The sequence below is a fragment of the Myotis brandtii genome, unplaced genomic scaffold, assembly GCF_000412655.1.
Source record: "Myotis brandtii unplaced genomic scaffold, ASM41265v1 scaffold333, whole genome shotgun sequence".
NCBI lineage: Eukaryota > Metazoa > Chordata > Mammalia > Chiroptera > Vespertilionidae > Myotis > Myotis brandtii.
This window is the reverse complement of record NW_005362842.1, coordinates 424068-442362: the sequence shown is the minus strand read 5'-3', so window position 1 is coordinate 442362 and position 18295 is coordinate 424068. Positions and strand designations below refer to the sequence as shown.

General features: G+C 43.4%; 1 protein-coding gene across 3 annotated transcripts in view; it reads left to right on the top strand.

Moving 5' to 3' along the window:
* The first annotated feature begins 3812 nt into the window (after positions 1-3812).
* The window catches only part of PKIG (protein kinase (cAMP-dependent, catalytic) inhibitor gamma), a 29197-nt gene continuing 14714 nt past the window's right edge, over positions 3813-18295 (top strand). Inside the window, exons 1-2 of one of the 3 annotated variants that reach the window (XM_005871225.2) lie at positions 3813-4022; positions 15526-15595. Coding sequence is in view for 1 of the 3 variants with exons in the window: in XM_014543716.1 (XP_014399202.1) it covers positions 14829-14831; positions 15526-15595 (73 nt within the window). In the remaining 2 variants the exon portion in view is untranslated. Of the gene's footprint in view, positions 4023-14812; positions 14832-15525; positions 15596-18295 lie in introns of those variants that run through there. The other 2 variants (XM_014543717.1, XM_014543716.1) reach the window with 2 other exon arrangements.

Below are 18295 nucleotides of genomic sequence, written 5' to 3'. Positions count from 1 at the left end.
CAAATGACTTAAGTGCCTGATTTCAAAACATTGTTTTGAGTGTAGGTGTGATTCTTTCTGTGTCTGTACCCCATGAGAATAACTGGTTATTTCTGAGTGGTAGGATGATGGGTGATTTTCCTCCCTTTTTTCTGTTCTTCTATATTTTGCTATTTTTTATAATCAATTATGATTATATTAGATTATTATCTGGCATATGGTAAACATTTGATAAAAGTTTTTGTTTATGGATTTTTTATTTTAATAGTGTCTCATAGTATGTACAAAATGCTCATAAATTAGACACGGATCTTTTCCTTAAGAAGCTCAAATTATAGCAGAGGAATAAGGTCTGCCCAGAAATAAATATGCCTCAAAAGAGAAGAGGAAAAGTTTCTTAAGAAACAGATAAAGTACTAAGGAAATTCAGAGGAGGGAGAAACTCCTTCCAGACAAGGGGTGAGGGGGTGAGAATTAGGGCAGCTCTGTGGTGAAGGGGCTGAGCCCTTCGGGCCAGCTCTGTGCTATGAGGCAGCCGAAGTTTCCTTTGTCCTCCAGTGGAGCCGATCGTGCTGGCTGTGAGTCAGGGACTTAAAAATACAGCATGGGCTCTGTCACTTACCCAGTGCACCTTTGTAGGCTGGTCAGTCTCTGCACACGTCAGTTTCCACATTTGTAAGATGAGAATATTAATAATACCTCCTGCACCTGATTGTGGGGAGGATGACATAAAGTGGTATTTATAGAGAGCTCAGCACCAGGCATGGCCCCAAAGTACATCTGCCGCTGTCAGAGACAAAATGAGTGTGCTGCTGGTGTCACGGTCCTCTGCATGGGTTCTGTCACAGGTGTACAGCGCCTCTGTAAGGAAAGTGTTACCAAATACATGTTATAGAAAGAAACTGTATCTTTGTTTTTATGAATGGGCTCCTTACTATTATATTCATTCAGGTAACAAAACCTGCTTCAAAGCACTGAGGGTGAGGTCAGTAAACTGACCTGTGAAGAGCCCATCCTCATTTCCTGACACCACTCGGGCTTCTGGACTAAAGGCACAGCCAAACACTGGCCCGGCCTCCAGGCCCTCCCGGCTGAGTGCTGCTGCTGAGAGCATTCCAGCTGCTCTCGCCAGGCTTTTCGTGCCGTGCTCATCCCGATGTTCTAAGAAACACTGGGCCCTTTCTCTGGCTTCCCAGCATTCTTGACCTGATTCATTTATTGTCACGTCATCCTCAGGGCAGAGGATGGTGAAACTGAGTCAGAATTAGAAAATAATGTCTTTACAATTAAGATGCTACACGCCGAAACCGGTTTGGCTCAGTGGATAGAGCGTCGGCCTGCGGACTGAAGGGTCCCGGGTTCGATTCCGGTCAAGGGCATGTACCTTGGTTGCGGGCACATCCCCAGTAGGGGATGTGCAGGAGGCAGCTGGTCGATGTTTCTCTCTCATCGATGTTTCTGACTCTCTATCTCTCTCCCTTCCTCTCTGTAGAAAATCAATAAAATATATTTAAAAAAAAAAAGATGCTACAGCTTCTTTTTGCAAGTATTTTTTAACTTGTAGTATGTGTCAGGCACATCCACTTAAGAATTTTGCAGGGTAAGTGTCATTTTAATTCTTGTTTTACAGTGGGAAACCAAGGCACATACACAGCTAGGTCAAGGCCATACACAGCGAGGAACAGGAAGCCCAGGTCTCTGAGCCATTACCTGCTGCTTCCCTGGGGACCAGGCTGGTCCTCTTTTTATTCCACTGCAGTCTCATACCAGCTGTGGGAAAGCCTTCAGGTTGGCAAACTGCAAGGTGGGGCAAAGTAGGTTTGCAGTTGTGAATACATGAAATAGTTTACTCCTGTATTATTTATTAATTACTGTATTATTTTCCATTCAAAGGACTGTAAACTTACTTTTGCCCCACCCTATATGTAGCCTGCTGGCCTGGCCTTTTTTTGATGAGCATCAAAATTTTCTGAGAACTAATTAAAATTCTGGTTAAGTTACAAACGACCACATCCTTACCCACACCTATAAATAGCTTCTTCTTTACCAATAGAGCTCCAACCCCAACTTCCCATCCAAATAGCTTTAAGACAAATCAGATCTGCCTCTTTGGGGGAGAGGCAATTGAAGCCCAGTCTTGCTTCCAGGCCACACAGTATTTTGGTAGTAAAACAAGTAAGCACCACCTCTTAGTGGCCCCAAATGTTTTCTTTAAGCAAAAGATTGCCCAGCTCTCCCCATCCCTGGCCTGGCTGACCCCAGGAAAACTCTCCCTCCCAACCTTGCCCATTTGTTTTAATAAGCCTCACTCATTTTTCTAAGAAGAGATGATCCCAGTTAGAAATAAGGGCCAGACTCGGTGAAATAACCATTCTGAGAAGTAGCATTGGCATGTGTGCTGGCCTCATGAAGACTCATTTTCCAAGTCTGGCCCTTTCATCTTGAGCTGTGTGACCTCGGGAATGTCACTTCTCTGTGTTTCATTTTCCTGTTCAGGAAAAGGGGATGAATAGTGTAGCCGCTGGGTACCTCATTCTCATCAAATGAGAATCAAATGAGGTTATGTACTACAGCAATGAGCGCTACCATCTGTCAACACTTAGCATGTGTCAAAAACTTACAGTTCCATTACATGTTATTTAATTCTCACAGTCCTAAAATGGAGGCCCTAGCATTCCATTTTACAGTAAAAAACACACACACACACACACAAAAAAAACAAAAACCACCCTGAAGTAGTCGCACAGGACTCAGATCCATGTCTCTGGCTCCTAAATTGATGCTGATAATCACTATACATGTCATTGCTTTCCACTGCACACTAAAGCAGAGAGTCTTATATGTCTTCCCACCAAGCACTCTACAAATGCAAGCAATTATTATCTCTTGTAGCCGCTACTGTTCCGTGTCAGTCCCTAAGGGTAGTTAAATTCTCTTGCTTCTTTATCTTATCTTCCAGTTTATGCTGCCTCTTTCGGTGTCCCCCGGGATTTGTTTAGTGAATTCTTTCGGGTTTTCTCCCAGAGAAACAGTTCTGCTAAATAAAGGGGGTTTAGGAGCCAGGCTGAGCCTGACCTCTTGAGCAGTGTCCTGTGACTATCCTGGGTTCTTCCCTCCCTCAAGCGTGGAGTTAGTCAGCTTGTGGTAAAATTCCTTTGCACTTGTTAAGCTCCTCAGTCACTGAATTGCAGAAGGGGAAGACATCAAAGCCGTTTTATTGATGGGGAAACTGAGTTCCAGAGAGAGGGGTGACTCACTTAAGGCTGTTCATTCAGTTGGGTGGGTGACTAAGATCAGAATCCAGTTCCTCAAGTTAAGACCAGCGCTCTCAAGCCTTGGATGTGGGCACGTGTCATTCCCCGAAGTGAAGGAAAAGCGCACGCACGCATGCACGCACGCACTGTGCCCAGCATGCACCTAGAAAACTTTGGGGACATTAAGCAACTTGAAAAATTGAGCAGGAAAAAAGAGATGGGGGTGGGCTGAGAAGCAGCTCTCCACCCTAACCTGGTGTATTATATACCAAAGACATTAGTTAAAATACTGCAGAGCAAACTAGGTGGCCCACAGTGACAGAGGCAAAGGGATTTGCCGGGAGCCCGGCAGTGAGTGGATAGAAAGCCTTTTGTCAGTAAGGCCACAGTGTTGAAAATTGAAGGAAGGATGTTAGGCAAGTGTGACGAAGGCTCGGGATGTAGTTACAGCCCCCTGGCTCATTGTCCAAAGGAAATGGATCTCTCTTGTGGATGGAGAGGTGGAAACTGAGCTGGGGAGCTGAGCGGTTGACATCATCAGGCTGAGCATTGAATTACAACAAATGGGGACTTACTTGGCCGGAGACGTGGGAAACACCCACTAAAACCTCGAAGTGCCTTTTATTTAGCAGACACAGGGAAGAGTGAAAGGGTAAGAGAGAATCCTGCCTGGTCTGCTCACAAGGGAGGTTTATCCTCAAAAGGGAGGCGTTTTGAATCCTGGTTTCTTAAATTCTACCTGCACCTCTGACTGAGGACCCCCGGACTTTGAAGAAACTCTTTGCTCTCGTGAGTAGAACTTCGTTCTCCACCCCCGGGAGAAGCAGAGCTTGCAGGCAGAGCTCTCTGGAGAGCTTGCTTTTGTTGGTCACAAAGTGTCTATTTTTATATTATGATATATTATTGCTCTGAAAATTATGGCTTTGTCTGAAACTGCTTAGGACTAGACTCAACCTAGTGGTTCTCAACCTTCTGGCCCTTTAAATACAGTTCCTCATGTTGTGACCCAACCATAAAATTATTTTCGTTGCTACTTCATAACTGTAATGTTGCTACTGTTATGAATCGTAATGTAAATATCTGATATGCAGGATGGTCTTAGGCGACCCCTGTGAAAGGGTCGTTCGACCGCCAAAGTGGTCTCGACCCACAGGTTGAGAACCTCTGGCTCGAGTCTGAGCCTCAGGTCTCACAGATGGGCTCCATTCAAATGCTGTGTTACTTTTTACGCAAGAACATTGGCAGAGTATCTAGAGCTTTAAGAGCAGCTCCTTGCGTCAAATTATGGGTGAAGAAATCCTCCCTTAGAAATTGGGGTTTGTAAAACTTTTATATGTTTTTTCTGATTACAAAGATAGTACAAAACTTTTTAAACAGTCCAGAGAGAAATGTCTCTCAAAGTGAAAATTTCCTACAATGTTTTCCTCATATAGTGGAGACTTACCCTTAGACATAAGATGGATATTTTAAATGTAAGATACAGGTCTGATTAGATTTTGTGAAGTTATCTCATCACATATACCCCAGTGCTGCCTTGGCTGCGTGGGCAATGCCAAGATGGGAATAAGCTTTGGAAATCTTTAACTTTGGCTTTGTGATCTCTCTATTGCTTCCTTTTAGAAATTTGCTGTTTATGCCTAGAAAAGAAACAGAACTTGTAAGCCCAGGGGCATTTTATTTGTCCAGTGTGTTTTCAGGATTTTAATGAACCCGGAGGGTGCCTGAGTGGAGGGTTCTCGCATGGCTTGTAGCTGCTGTGTGTCACCACCTCCCCTGCTTGCAAGTAAAAGTAGTTGAAGAATCGCAGTTAAGGAGAAAACAAAGAGCCACCCTATATTAGAAGGGCCACGGAGGGAACTGTGTGACCCTGGGCAAGTGTGTCTCAGGCTTCAGTTTCCTCGTTTGTATGTAAATGAGGGGGCGAATCTAGATGATCGCTGTAGTCCCAAATTCAGCTTGAAATGAGCCATCAATGTTCCTTTCCCCTTTGAGGAGAGCCCTTAGGGCTTGAGAGGCAGAGTGCCCTTGGTTGTCCGCATCCCAGAGTGCCCACACACTGGTGCCTCTGGGAGAGTTAAAAAGAGGACACAAAACAGGCAACATTAAGTTATTTCCGAGTTTTTATGGTTTTGTCAGGTTTGGTGTTCCTGAAGAAAGAGAAAGTTTCAGTGCGCGGGTGCGTGCGCATGCTCACACACAGGGGGAGGAGAGGGACTTAACATGACGGAGCAACCCCTAAGTGCCACACTCCATGTTATGGTCATCCCTCCATCACGTAGGTGGTCAGATCATTCCCTGACTCTACTGACTGCGGTGTCTCCACTGTATGTTCCCATATTATCCTGAACTCCTTCCAAGTGTTGACCTGAACTGTGCTTACAGAATCACTGGCATGACTTCAGGTCACTGTGTTTCTGCTAGACCGTATGCACCCTCTCTCTAGGTTACAGAAGAGACTATGTCTCTGCACCCCACTGCCTGGTGGAGAGCCTGGCACATAGGTACAGAGGAGACAGTGACCGAATTTTAACTAAACACCCACGCTCTAAGTCCTAGCTTGGCAAGAGAGAAGGAGGGAAAGGGGGGGAAGGGGGAGGATCCTTTACTTGCTCCCTTCCCTTCATTTCACCTCGGCACAGCCTCTACCGCTGCCTGGACAGGACAGTGGGAGCAAAGCACAAAGACAAGCAAAGGCAGATGTCACAAAGAAAGATAAGCAAAAGCAGATTGTTACAACTGCTGTGTGCCCAACAGAAAGGTTCCAGGTCTTGGTGATTCAGGGATTTTTATGTTTAAGGCCATCATAGACCCTAACCCTCAGGAAGGCGTGGCATTTAAAAACTGTTTGCATTAATGAAGATCTGTGTTTCCAGTAGGATTCTCAAAGCCCCTCAGCCTTTGAAAGTGGCCTGTTGCTGCCATGGAACTCCCCAGGGGCATGGGCAGTGGGAAGGCCAGGACCTCCTTCCACCTCCCTCCAGCCCCCCAGGATCTCAAGCCTTTGGATAATTTATAAAGTAACCTCTCCTCCTAAGGAGGTGATGAGGAGATAGTACTCTGGAAGTAAGTGCCCACGTGGTCCTTGTGGTTCCTGCCTGGGGTGGGGGAGTGGAAGTGTGGTGGGATGCTCACACCCCGCGCTCCAGGCCTTCCGGATGAGGTGGCTTTAGTTTCTTGTTCTGTGCTGTCAGCACTGTCTTCGTGTGCTCATCCTCAGAGAGTCCACCTGCCCCACAGAACGTTTAGGGCATCTCAGGAGAGGAGGTACGTTGTGGAAGAGACTATTATGTCCCAAGTTCTTGCTTGGCTTTCATATCTCCCTGAAATACATGTCACACACAGGGCTGGGCATCTTGCAAACAGGGTGGGGCAAAAGTAGATTTACAGTTGTTCATGTGGAAAGTAATACAGTCTTTTTTATTAGAAAGAGAAAAGGTGGGAGAGAGGGAAAGAAACATCTATTTGTTGTTCCACATATTCACACGCATTCAGTGGTTGATTATTGTATGTGCCCTGATCTAGGATTGAACCCGAAACCTTGGGGTATCGGGAGGATGCTCTCACCAACTGAGCTGCCTGGCCAGGGCTACAATAATTAATAAATAATAACACACGAATAAGCTCTGTGTTTCACATATTAACAACTGTAAACCTACTTTGCCCCACCCTGTGTTTTGATTCCTTTCAGTCTTCACAGCAATGATGTGAAGCAGAGGTTATTTTCATTTTACACATAGAAGAGTCACAGAGGTGAAGTCACTTGCCCTGGGTCTCTCAGCTAACAGCGAACAGGTAATAAATAGCTGCATTTCCCAGGAAAGCTGGCCCTCCTTGAGGCCTGAATTCCCACTGCACTGCACTGGCTTTCCTGTATCACCTTCCGAATCTCAGCTTCTCCATCGTGAAATGAAGCGTGAAGCAGAGTCAGAAGTCAGAGTGGTTTGGGTTTTTATTTTTATTTGAATTTGAATGTCTTTAGGTGGGTGTGTTCTCTCATTTATCACCATCTGTGCCATTCCCTTGCCCAGTCTATTGCACTCTCTGGTCTCCAGCCTGTCCCTTGGCCCCCATGGGCATTCGCCTTTTCCACCCCTGGACTGGTTGGTGTCCACAGTTCCTGTCACTTTAGACAACTTATGGTTCAAGGAGAAACTGGCGAGGGTAGCAGTAAGAGCTCTACCCTCACCCCCTCCTCACTGAGACATCTTAAACAGATTACTTCCCCTCACAGAGCCTGCTTCTCTTCTGTGAAGTGGGGGTCACCATATACCTGTCTCAAAGGGTACCCTGAGGATGAAATAGGATAGAGCTAGTATGAACTTAATTGGTACACAGATACACGCTCGGGATTAGCTGCTCTATGGTTTCCAGGGAGAGTGTTAGCCAGTGTATACAGGCACCTGTCCCCTCTGTCATAGGATGGCATTTGTCTGAGGAATTTGAAGTCATCTTCGACCTCAGCGTTGCTGAAACCCCCTGTGATGAGCCCTGGAGCTGCCACTTTGGCCTTTCAAACCGAGCCTCAGCACTACTTCCTGTCACCCAGTCAGGTGCTGAGCCAAGCGCAGAAGTGGGTGCTGTCCTAGGACCAGGCGACCTGGCCCAGCCTCTTAAGGAAGAAGCTGGTGGCAGGTGTTACTTTCAGAGTGTGACAGAAGCCAAGCTGCCCAATTAATTCTGCTGTTTTGACGAGGAGCCAGAGGTGATTCCTAAGTGGAGACAGACATGGAAAATCCAAAGTTCTTGGAAACAAGTCACCAATCATGACTCAAAGCTGAGCTCACTGCCTCCTGGAAGTCGCACACATCTTAGGAAGACTTGAGTGTCTGCTCCTTCGGAGAGAGGCTTCTTTGGAAGCTGCAGTCAGCTGGGATGCGGAATGATTCCCAGTTGCACACTTAAGTGCATCCGCTCTTACTGGAGGAAGCCAGCATTCCTAACTTTATTTGAAAGGCGTTCCTTTAATCTTCCAAGATCGGAAGTAACAAAGCTCTCAGAGAGGGGGCCCAAGGAGGGTGGCCGCAGAAGCTCACTCGTCTAGGGATTTAAATTTCCTGCCCTTGCCTTCTGTTGGCTCTTTCAAAAAACACACCAGCCAATCTCCTTTTGCCCTCCTCTCCCGCTTTTAGTTACCACCCTTGGGTTCAGGGGGAAGGGCAGCTCTACAGGTTGACTGGTACATTCCGCCTATGTCGCTCACATCCTGACCATCTGGTTTATTTCCTCCTCATCCACCATCTTCCTTCCCCGCCAGGGCCATTACCCTAAACTGCCTGATCCCATCTAACGCCTCACCATTGTGTTTAGAACTTCATAGATGTGGTCTCTGACATTCAATAAACTGTACTGAGGGCCAGCCAGTACTAAGCACGAGGCCAGGGCAACAGGCTGACTAGGAGACAGCCTCTGTTCTCGTGGAGCTCTTAGTGCATCAGGGAATACGGGCAGGTGAATGAATCATTGCAGGGTGGAGGTCCTGGCCTCGAGCTGGGTTGATTACTCCCAAGCTTTCCCTCCATTTCCTGACTCTCGGAGCTTTGCCAGCATTGCATTAGGGAGAAATGAGAGCTGCCCCTGCTGCAGCTTTTACTCCAGGCACCTTCCTGTCCCACAAGGCTTCAGACAGAGAAAGGCAGTATTCACAAAATGCTGTCCCCGCCCCCACACACACACTGAGAACCCTAAATCTGCAGTCCCAAGTTTAGCGAGGAAACAGGGGTGGTGATTTTGTAGTCTAAAATCACCACTGGATTTTCTGTTGGTTCCTTTTTATAGCATTTATTGTGTGGGTTTGCTTTTTCAGATTACAAAATTAGAACATGTTCATGGAAGGAAAGCTAGACAGTTTAGAAAAACACCTAAATCATCACCCACTGATTTCACCTCTCTGATTTTTTGGTAAATTAGAACATGTTCATGGAAGGAAAGCTAGACAGTTCAGAAAAATACCTAAATCATCACCCACTGATTTCATCTCTCTGATTTTTTGTTTTTTTGTTTTGTTAATCCTCACCTGAGGATATTTCTTCCATTGCTTTTCAGAGAATGTGGAAGGGAGTGGGGGGCGGGGGGAGGGGAGTGAGAGGAGAGAGAAAGAGACATTGATGTGAGAGAGATACATTGACTGGTTGCCTCCCAGCAACTCCGCGAGTTATGTCGTGCCCTTGACTGGGAACTGAACCCTTCAGGGCGTGGGCTGATGCTGTCACCACTTGGCGCACCGGCCAGGGCTCTCTTACCTGGTTTTATTGAGGTGTGGCAAGGTCAGAGGACATGGACTTCTTTAGATCTGATACCAATTTCCAGTTGGCACCAGAAAGCTTCTACCTATATACGCTCCCATTAGCATGCTTTCCCCTCCCCTCCTCTCACCCACACACTACCACTGTTTATCAAGTTTAGTTCTGATTTTAATTTCTTCCTGGGCAGAGTCTGTTTGCCTGTCTCTAAGGTGCTCACATTTTTAGGTGCTCAGACCCTTGGGTAGGAGGAACCAGTGTCTATGGTTAGTTAGAGGTTGCAGCCTTCATGTGTACTTTCCTGTATATACATGAACTCATTCACCTTTGTGTTAGGCATTATGCAAGGTGCTCTGGGGAATACCTATGTAAGTAAGACTTATAAGTAGCTCAGAGGTCAATAGGTAAAGAAGTCTTGGATAACTCTAACACATGTGATTACTAGAGGCCTGCAGGATTGAGCTGAAACTGGCCCTCCGACATCCCCCGAGGGGTCCTGGATTGTGAGAGGGTGCAGGCCAGGCCGAGGGACCCCACCAGTGCACTATCAGGGGCTGGGGAGGGCTGTGGGAGGTTGACCAGCTGGGGAGGGACCACGGGAGGGCCCCAGGGCATGTCTGGCCCATCTCGCTCAGTCCCCATCAGCTGGACCCCAGCAGCAAGCTAACCTACTGGTCAAAGCATCTGCTTCCTGGTGGTCAGTGCACATCAAAGCAAGCGGTTGAGCAGCCTTAGCATATTACGCTTTGATTGGTTGGATGGAAACTTAGCATATTAGGCTTTTATTATATAGGATGTCCCTCCCCCAACAGAGGGACAGTGCTGTGCCTGAGAAGGTAGAGGGACAATAGCATTTGAGATGAACCTTCAACTCTCTTCAATAAATTTTCATATATTTATCCAGTATCTGTTGAGCATCTAATATCTGCCAGGCACTAGGCAAGTTGATAGGTGGACAGTGTTACATAAAACAGGCCTGGTCCTTCCTCACGTGAAGCTCACAAGGACGGGCAGCGGTGTTATGAAATGAACGGTGTGAGTGATGGATGAGGAGGAGAGTATAGTCAGGGCAGGCTGGCTTGAAGAGGTGGTGTTTAAACCAAGATGAGGAGTCAGTTATGCCAAGAGCTAAGGCAGGCAGTGGGGGGAAGAGGGGAGCTATAGAGTGGGAAAGAATAATCCAGGCAGAGAGGTCCACATTCGAAAGGGTCCAAAGCAGGAAAGCATGTGGGATGTTGGGGAAACTGAAAGGAGGCTAACGCATCGAGGGAAAGAGAAGGTAGCAATGGGTGAAGGGGAAGGTTAGGAGAAGGTTAAGAGATTTGGGAAGGGGGCCTCGTGATGCCGGGGCTTTTCCTTCCTTTATTCGGCAGCTGTATTCCAGTGTATAAGCAAGGGTTCCCTCTAACATGGCATGGAGTATTAGTCCTAGTTTAGAATTTTTTCATAAGGGGCAGGAAGAATCTGTCCCTCCCAAGATCCTGTTTTTATTCATTGGCTTGCCTGTGGTTCCTCCTTCTGTCTGTCACGTCAAACTTGAGCTTCCTGCTGGACTTGGGGTTTGGAGACCTGAATTTGTATTGCAGCTTTGTTACAACTGCTGTGTGCCCAAAAGATCCATAACTTGTCTGGGCCTCATTTTCACCTGTATATGGGAATGATACTGATCTGATCCCAGGGTCGTTGTAAAGATCAAGTAGGATATCTTAAAGTGCTTTGTAAGTCATGAAGTGCTTTAGAAATGTGAGGTATCTTTATTTGTTCCAGGAAATATTTATTACCGTTGACATCAAATAACAAGTTAAAAGCAGAGCATTCTACCAGGGAAGGCAGAGTGTACCTTCCAGATAATGGAAACGGCAGATTCAGCATAGGTAGCTAGCTCTCCTTCAAGAGCTTGTTATAAATGCTGTTCTTCTTTTTTCTTGTATTTCATCTACTGGGCTAAACCATTTCCTCTCCTTCCTCCTTCCATCAAAAATGGTTTGCAAAACAATCCATTTCACTTCTCTAAATTCCAGGACCCATCTGATATGGAGCCTTGTGAGCAGAGTTGCTGCAGTTTTCAGGGCTTTGGTTCCCAGCAGACTGTACACTCCCAGGAGTGTATTTAATTGGGTTTGGGGGAGGAAGGCAATCAAGGACACTGAGCCACTGAAAACAGTCACCAGCACAGAACCAGCCCACACACTGCCTACACAGGGCAGTTTCAAGGCCAAAGTTTTAGGCTTTCTTTTGGATTAAAAAAAAGTGGGTTTTATACAAGCACAGATTTTTTAAATGTATTTATTGATTTTAGAAGAGAGAGAGAGAAAAGTCAGTTTTTTTATTGTTCCACTTACTTATGCATTCAGTGGTTGATCTTGTATGTGCCCTGACGGGATAGAACCTGCCATCTTGGAGTAGTGGGATGACACGCTAACCAACTGAGCTACTGGCCAGGGCTTGCTTTTGGATGTTAAAGGGAGAAATTCTTTTCCTTTAAATATTTTTCTTTCAAAATAAGAGGCATAAATGCTTAGGAAATAAAGTACACTTTTCCCCCCCTCTATAGAGTTGTGTTTTTTTAATTGTTCTATTTTGACCAAAAAAAAAAGTGATAATAAGTACAGTTAACTATTCCATGTAAAGATAAATGGGGAGAGGATTAAAAGTGGCGACAGAGTAAGTGGATGCTGCACGGACGTGCTCCTAGGAACGAACTGGTATTACAACTACTAGTAAAATACAGAAAAACTTCCTGAATAATCAACGGGAAACTTGCAGGAGAGAACCCTGACAGCTGAGGACCGAAAGTGGAGACCGCATAGAGACTGGTTTATTGCCTGTAACATTATATTTAAAATTGTTTTTCTTTAAAATAAAAAAAAATCAGAAGAAAAAAAAGATAAATGGATAGTAGTATAACATAGTTTACCAGTGTTCTTTCTCTGCTCTCATATGTTTCTTTTTTATTATTTTTATTTTCTTCATTATTTTCCCCTAAAGTAATGAATGTGCTCATTGTAACTAATCAAGCAACTGGAAGATGTATAAAGAAAGAGTTATTCTCTCTCCTCCCTCTAGTCCCCATTTCCATCGTTTGAAATAACCAGTGTCATCAATCTGGTGTTTATCAGTCCATACCTTCTTCAAGCTCCTATATAAGTGGATATAGGGTGTGGCTGTGTGTATTTGTTTGTCAGAATGGGATCATACTTTTATTATTTTGCAATTTATTTGTTCCAGTAACTAATACATTACAGGTAGGTATAACTCCAACTCACTCTTGTAATTATTCAGGGCTATAGATCTGGAGGTATTACAATATATTCAGCCATTCATCTTGGACAGATATTCAAGTTGTTGCCCATTATTTTTTTTCCTACTAGAATATTGTTTCATTAAATGTCTTCACATACAAATCCTCTACTGGTGCTTTTATTTTTACAGGTTACATTTTCAAAAATAATATTTCTGGATCAAAGGGTATATGTTTTAATATTTTAATAGTTAATACTATCCTACTTTACAAAGAGGTCTTAGTTTACATTCTCCCGAGAAATATATGAGTAGTACTTCCATTTCCCTAAATCTCTTTTTTAAATATATTATTATTGATTTCAGAGAGGAAGGTAGAGGGAGAGAGAGAAATATCAATGATGAGAGAGAATCATTGATCAGCTGCCTCCGGTACGTCCCCTACTGGGGACCAAACCCATAACCCAGGCATGTGCCCTGACCAGAATCAAACATTGACCTCCTGGTTCATAGGTCGAACCTCAGTCACTGAGCAACACCAGCCAGGTATATAGATATTTTACAATATTAAATAATAATATCTATATAGATATTTTACAATAAAAACGTTAAAATTTTCTATAAATTTAGTGAAAAAAATTAATCAACATAATAGATTAGGAAAAAATATTTGCAACACACATAGAATCCTTGATATATAAATATATAAACAACTCCTACAACTTGAGAAAACAATTCCCAGGAAAAATGGGAATTGTTTCCTAAATCTTTACCAATATTAGATATTCGTTCCCTTCTTCTCTCCCACCCTCCTCCTTTCTCCCCTCCCTCCATCTCTATTGTTTTATTTTGTGACCAAGCTGATGGTGGTGGCAGGGGATGGTGTCTTATAGATTTTTACTTTGTATATTCCTTACTACTAGTGAGATTAAACCTTGCTTCATGTTAATTGGCCATTTCACTTTCTTCTGAGTTTCCTTCACCCCACTTTTCCTGGGAATTGTTTGCTGTTTTCTCAAGTTGTAGGAGTTGTTTATATATTTATATATCAAGGATTCTATGTGTGTTGCAAATATTTTTTCCTAATCTATTATGTTGATTAATTTTTTTCACTAAATTTATAGAAAATTTTAACTTTTTTATTGTAAAATATCTATTTTTGATTTTTCTCTTCATGGTGTCTAGATTTTTCACCTTGTTTAAGAGTAGTTTCTACACCTTAAAGTTATATAAATATTTTCCTAAATGTCCTTCTAATACTTATATGGTTTTAATTTAATTCTGAACCTTTAATACCTTTAGAATTTATGTTTATACATAGTGAGAAGTAGCAGTTAAGCTTTGTCCTGGATATGCCAATATCATTTACTAAATAAACCATCTTTTCTCTTTTGCATCGAAATCCCATCCTTTATTGTGTCTATTTCTGGAATTGCTAGTTTGGTTCACAGACGTTTTTACCTGTTCTTATGTTATTACCATGTCTTTTTATTATAATGTTTATATAGTAAATTTTTATTTTCTCATAAAAAATCCCCTAAATATTTATTTTTTATAATTTTATTTCCTACTTCTTGGCTAATTTTACTTGGATATTTATTATTCCCATATGAACTTCAAAGTAATTTTATCCATTCCCTCCCCGTTAATTCCAAAAACCCCCATTAATATTGTTATTGAAATTTAATTAACATTATACCGTAATTTTGGAAGGATTGACATTTTTTAATAATTAGCCTTTTCTATCCAGAAGCATGCTAGCTGGTTTGGAATATATTCATCCTATTTGTATATTTTGTTATTTTACCTTTAAAATCTCAGTAGGCATCATGAATATTTTGTCTAAAGTAAAACAGTATTTCTGTGTTTGTCCTGTATAATCAAGAACCTTATAAAGTTTTAATTCTTCTCTTCATCTTCAGTGTTATTCCTATAAAATATGTACTACTGTCAAATATTGTCAAATTTGTTTTTATCTCCTCGTTAGCTGCATTTAATCAGTACTTCCTTCAGTTTACCAATACAATTACTAATTTCTTTGCTCACTATTGTTTCTAAAATCTCACTTATTTTGTGTTCAGTTTCTTTCTGTTGGAGAAAGTTCTTGAGTCTCTGAATGGTAAACTTGCTCAGTCTTTGTCTAGAAATGTCTTTTGCCTTCACTCTTGCTATTTTTAAATTGTGGATAGTCTGCATGTATAATGGTCATGAAAGTTGTGCATGTCTCTTTTAAAGTTTTCAGTCAAAACAGAAATTGTTAATGTAAAAAGTGAAAGTCTTTCATTCTTTCCCCCCAGTTTCTGAGTCTCAGAGAGAACTACCGTTTATAGTTTGCTCTTCGCTTTTTTCTATGTAGATACAAAAAAAAAGTGCATGTACACAAATGCTGTACTTTTTTAAAGCACAGTCATGTTCATACTTTTATTAAAGAGCAATAATATATACCATCTTATACTACTTTTTAACAATACAGCATGTACTTCTTTCCGTGTCAGTACAACAAAATCTCCCTCACTCTTTGGAATGGCTTTATAGTTTCTCATTGTATGGATATGTCATTATTTAACTCTTTTCTTATTAACATTTACGTTGTTTCCTCTTTTTTTGCTTTTCCATATTATGTTTTACTGCACATATTTTCATTCATGTGACCCTCTCTATAGTATAAATTCCCAGGTGTTTGACTGACCCAAAGGGTGTGCATATTTAACATGTTGTTAGATATTGTTCGCTTGTCTTCCCAAAAGATTCTTTCCGTTTACAACCCTGGAGTATGACGGGCTCTAATTATTTTTTTTCTTCTGGTTCCTTAGAATTTCCACACTGATTTGTCAACATTGGAAAATCTGAAGAGATGCAAGCAGGAAGAAGAAACTAAACCAGGTGGGTAGTCATATTGTTCACACCACTCTACTGTGGCACCACGAGTGTTTGCCTAAAAACCTTTATTTCTGTTTGAAGAAAGAGAAGATGGAAGCTCCAAATGAAATTAGACAGGAATTTTGGCCCCATGAAGAAAAGGCAGGATGGCCCTTTTCAAAAGTTATATGACATCACACTGCAATTTCACAGTGATGATTCCATTTACAGACAGTTTCTGTATAGCATCAGGAAGAGCAATTGCCTCTGATGGCTTAAAAGAAAATGGTTTCTTTAACCATCTGCTTAAGCAGATGGAATCATACACAGGAGTTTTTACAAATATGGGTATGATGTCAACTTTCCTGTCTACCAGTTGTTTGCTGTGAAGCTATTTTCACAAAGACAAGGGCACACTATGGTGATTTTAATGCTGTGATAGAGGAGCAAAAGCAAGCAAAACCCAGCCCAAAGAAACGAGCACTGCCCGCTGGACTGTTGAAGAGAGATGGCTCAGGTGCCCTCCAGTTGGAAGCAAAATGCAATTCATAGAACAGAGTGGCCTGAAGTATGGCCACCTTGGGTCAGTGTTTATATTTGTATGGCATCTAAACATTTCTGGCATAGGTTAATAGTTTTTTTTACCAGCTTATGACCCATGCTTCATCCACCTCCCCTACACCCCTACCTGCCCACCCCCTTTCAGCGCCATCTCCTTGCAGTTAGGGGAGAATCTCCAGCCTTTGTTTCTCTGTTCAAGTCCTAGTAGTCCCGGGAGTTTGGGGGATTTCCAGCTCCTTTGAATTCCCCTCATGGCCTAGCCATCCTCCCTCACCTCTCCCAAGAGTCCCCTTCTCCGGCTGGCAGCTGCCCTGGAGCTGGAACTCCCCAGCTACTTATCAGCAAGGCTTCTGGGCCTGGCCATACAGTAGCTTCCCAAACCACCAGGCTTGCGTCCTGTTCTGACTCAGTGCCCCTGGGAATCCCCTGGATGCAGATGTTTGTGGTAATTAGGATGTGGCAGTCTGCCCAGGACTGTTTATCTGGCCAGGGCCGGTTTAGGAGGGCAAGCCTGCAAAGGGCCTGCTGTTTCAGCTGCTGTGGGAACGTCGGAGGCTAGAGCCACCTAACCTTGAGAGTGCTTGGGTTGTATGAAGTCTAGAGCTGGGCTTTTTAACCAGGGCTTTCTGGTTGGCTTCTGGGATTTTGGAGCCCCTTGTAACCTTGGGTACAACTTTGTATGTACCCATGCCTGCACACGTGCACACACACACACACACCCTTTTCTGAGTAGAATGTCCATTGCTTTCCTCAGATTCTCAGGTGTGTCTGTGACCTCTGAATTGTAAGGACCATTGGTCTAGAGAGAGCGTAAAGTGTTGTGTGCTACTGTGTATCCTTGGGCACCAGCCTGTCAGATATCAGGGTCATGTGAGACCTGACTAGGCCTTTAGGCTTTTCTCTTCAGGGTGAACTAGTATTACTAAAACTCAGAGCCACCCCATGGATGTTCCAAAGTCCAGTCATGAAATTGTACCCCCAGCCCCTGTTTTATTTCACCGAACACACTGAGTATACTGAACATACTGTGTGGATTTTCAGGCTTAGGGTCCATAGCTCACAAGGCAGCTAACTGACAACATCAAGAAAAGTATTAGTAGCTAAAATTCAATCTGGGTTACCATTTCCAAGGACAGAATTAAATGCTTTATGCACATTATCTTATGTAATCCTCACAGCCCTCCATTGAGATTGGTTCTGTTATTTTACATATGGAGAAACTGAGGCATAGAGAGATCTAGTAATTTTGCAGAGATCACACAGCCAATAATTGATCACACTGACTTCAGTAAGTGATACATGACCAGAGCACATGAATTTAACCACCAAGCTTAAACTAAAATTAAAAGGCCTTGTTAGAAGAAAATAAATAAGCAGACAAAACATGGGGCTGTTTAGTGTAGGACAAACAGCCCTGTATGTTATAATACTGAAAGCATTGCTGTGTTATACCAGATTTTAAAAACTATGCTCTCAGCAGTGATCTTAAATCATTAAGAAAAGGTTAGGGGGAGGTAGAAGAGGGCCAAAGGGAGGATAAATGGTGATAGAAGGAGACTTGACATTGGGTGGTGAACACACGATGCAATATACAGATGATGTATTATAGAGCTATACACTTGAAACCTGTATAATTTCATTAACCAATGTCACCCCAATTAATAAAATAGAAAAAAGAAAATGTTAGCAAGTAGTACCTTAATGCATTAGTGCAATACATGAGAAGAATTTCTATCCATTATAATTCAAATGAGTTTTTATAGCTTTATTATGATACTAGGGGCCCGGTGCACAAAAATTTGTGCACTGGGGAGGGGATTCCCTCAGCCCAGCTTGCCCTCTATCACATACTGGGAGCCCTAGGGGATGTCCTACTACCTGCTCCCTGCTCCCTTGGGGAGTGGGCCTAAGCCACAGTCTGGCCACCCTTTGTGGGAGTCGACCGGGCTGATCAGGGGAAGGCACCAGCCCCATCACCGCACTGTTGCAGCCACTGCAAGTCAACAATTGCTGGCTGGCTCCGCCCTGGTTCCCCACCTCTGCCGCCATCAACAATCGTTGGCTGGCTCCTCCCCCCAGCTCCCGCCGCTGCCGCCGCCTCCACCTCCACCTCCGCGGAAGATCGCTGGCTGGCTCCTCCCTGACCCAGGCCTAAAGCCTCAG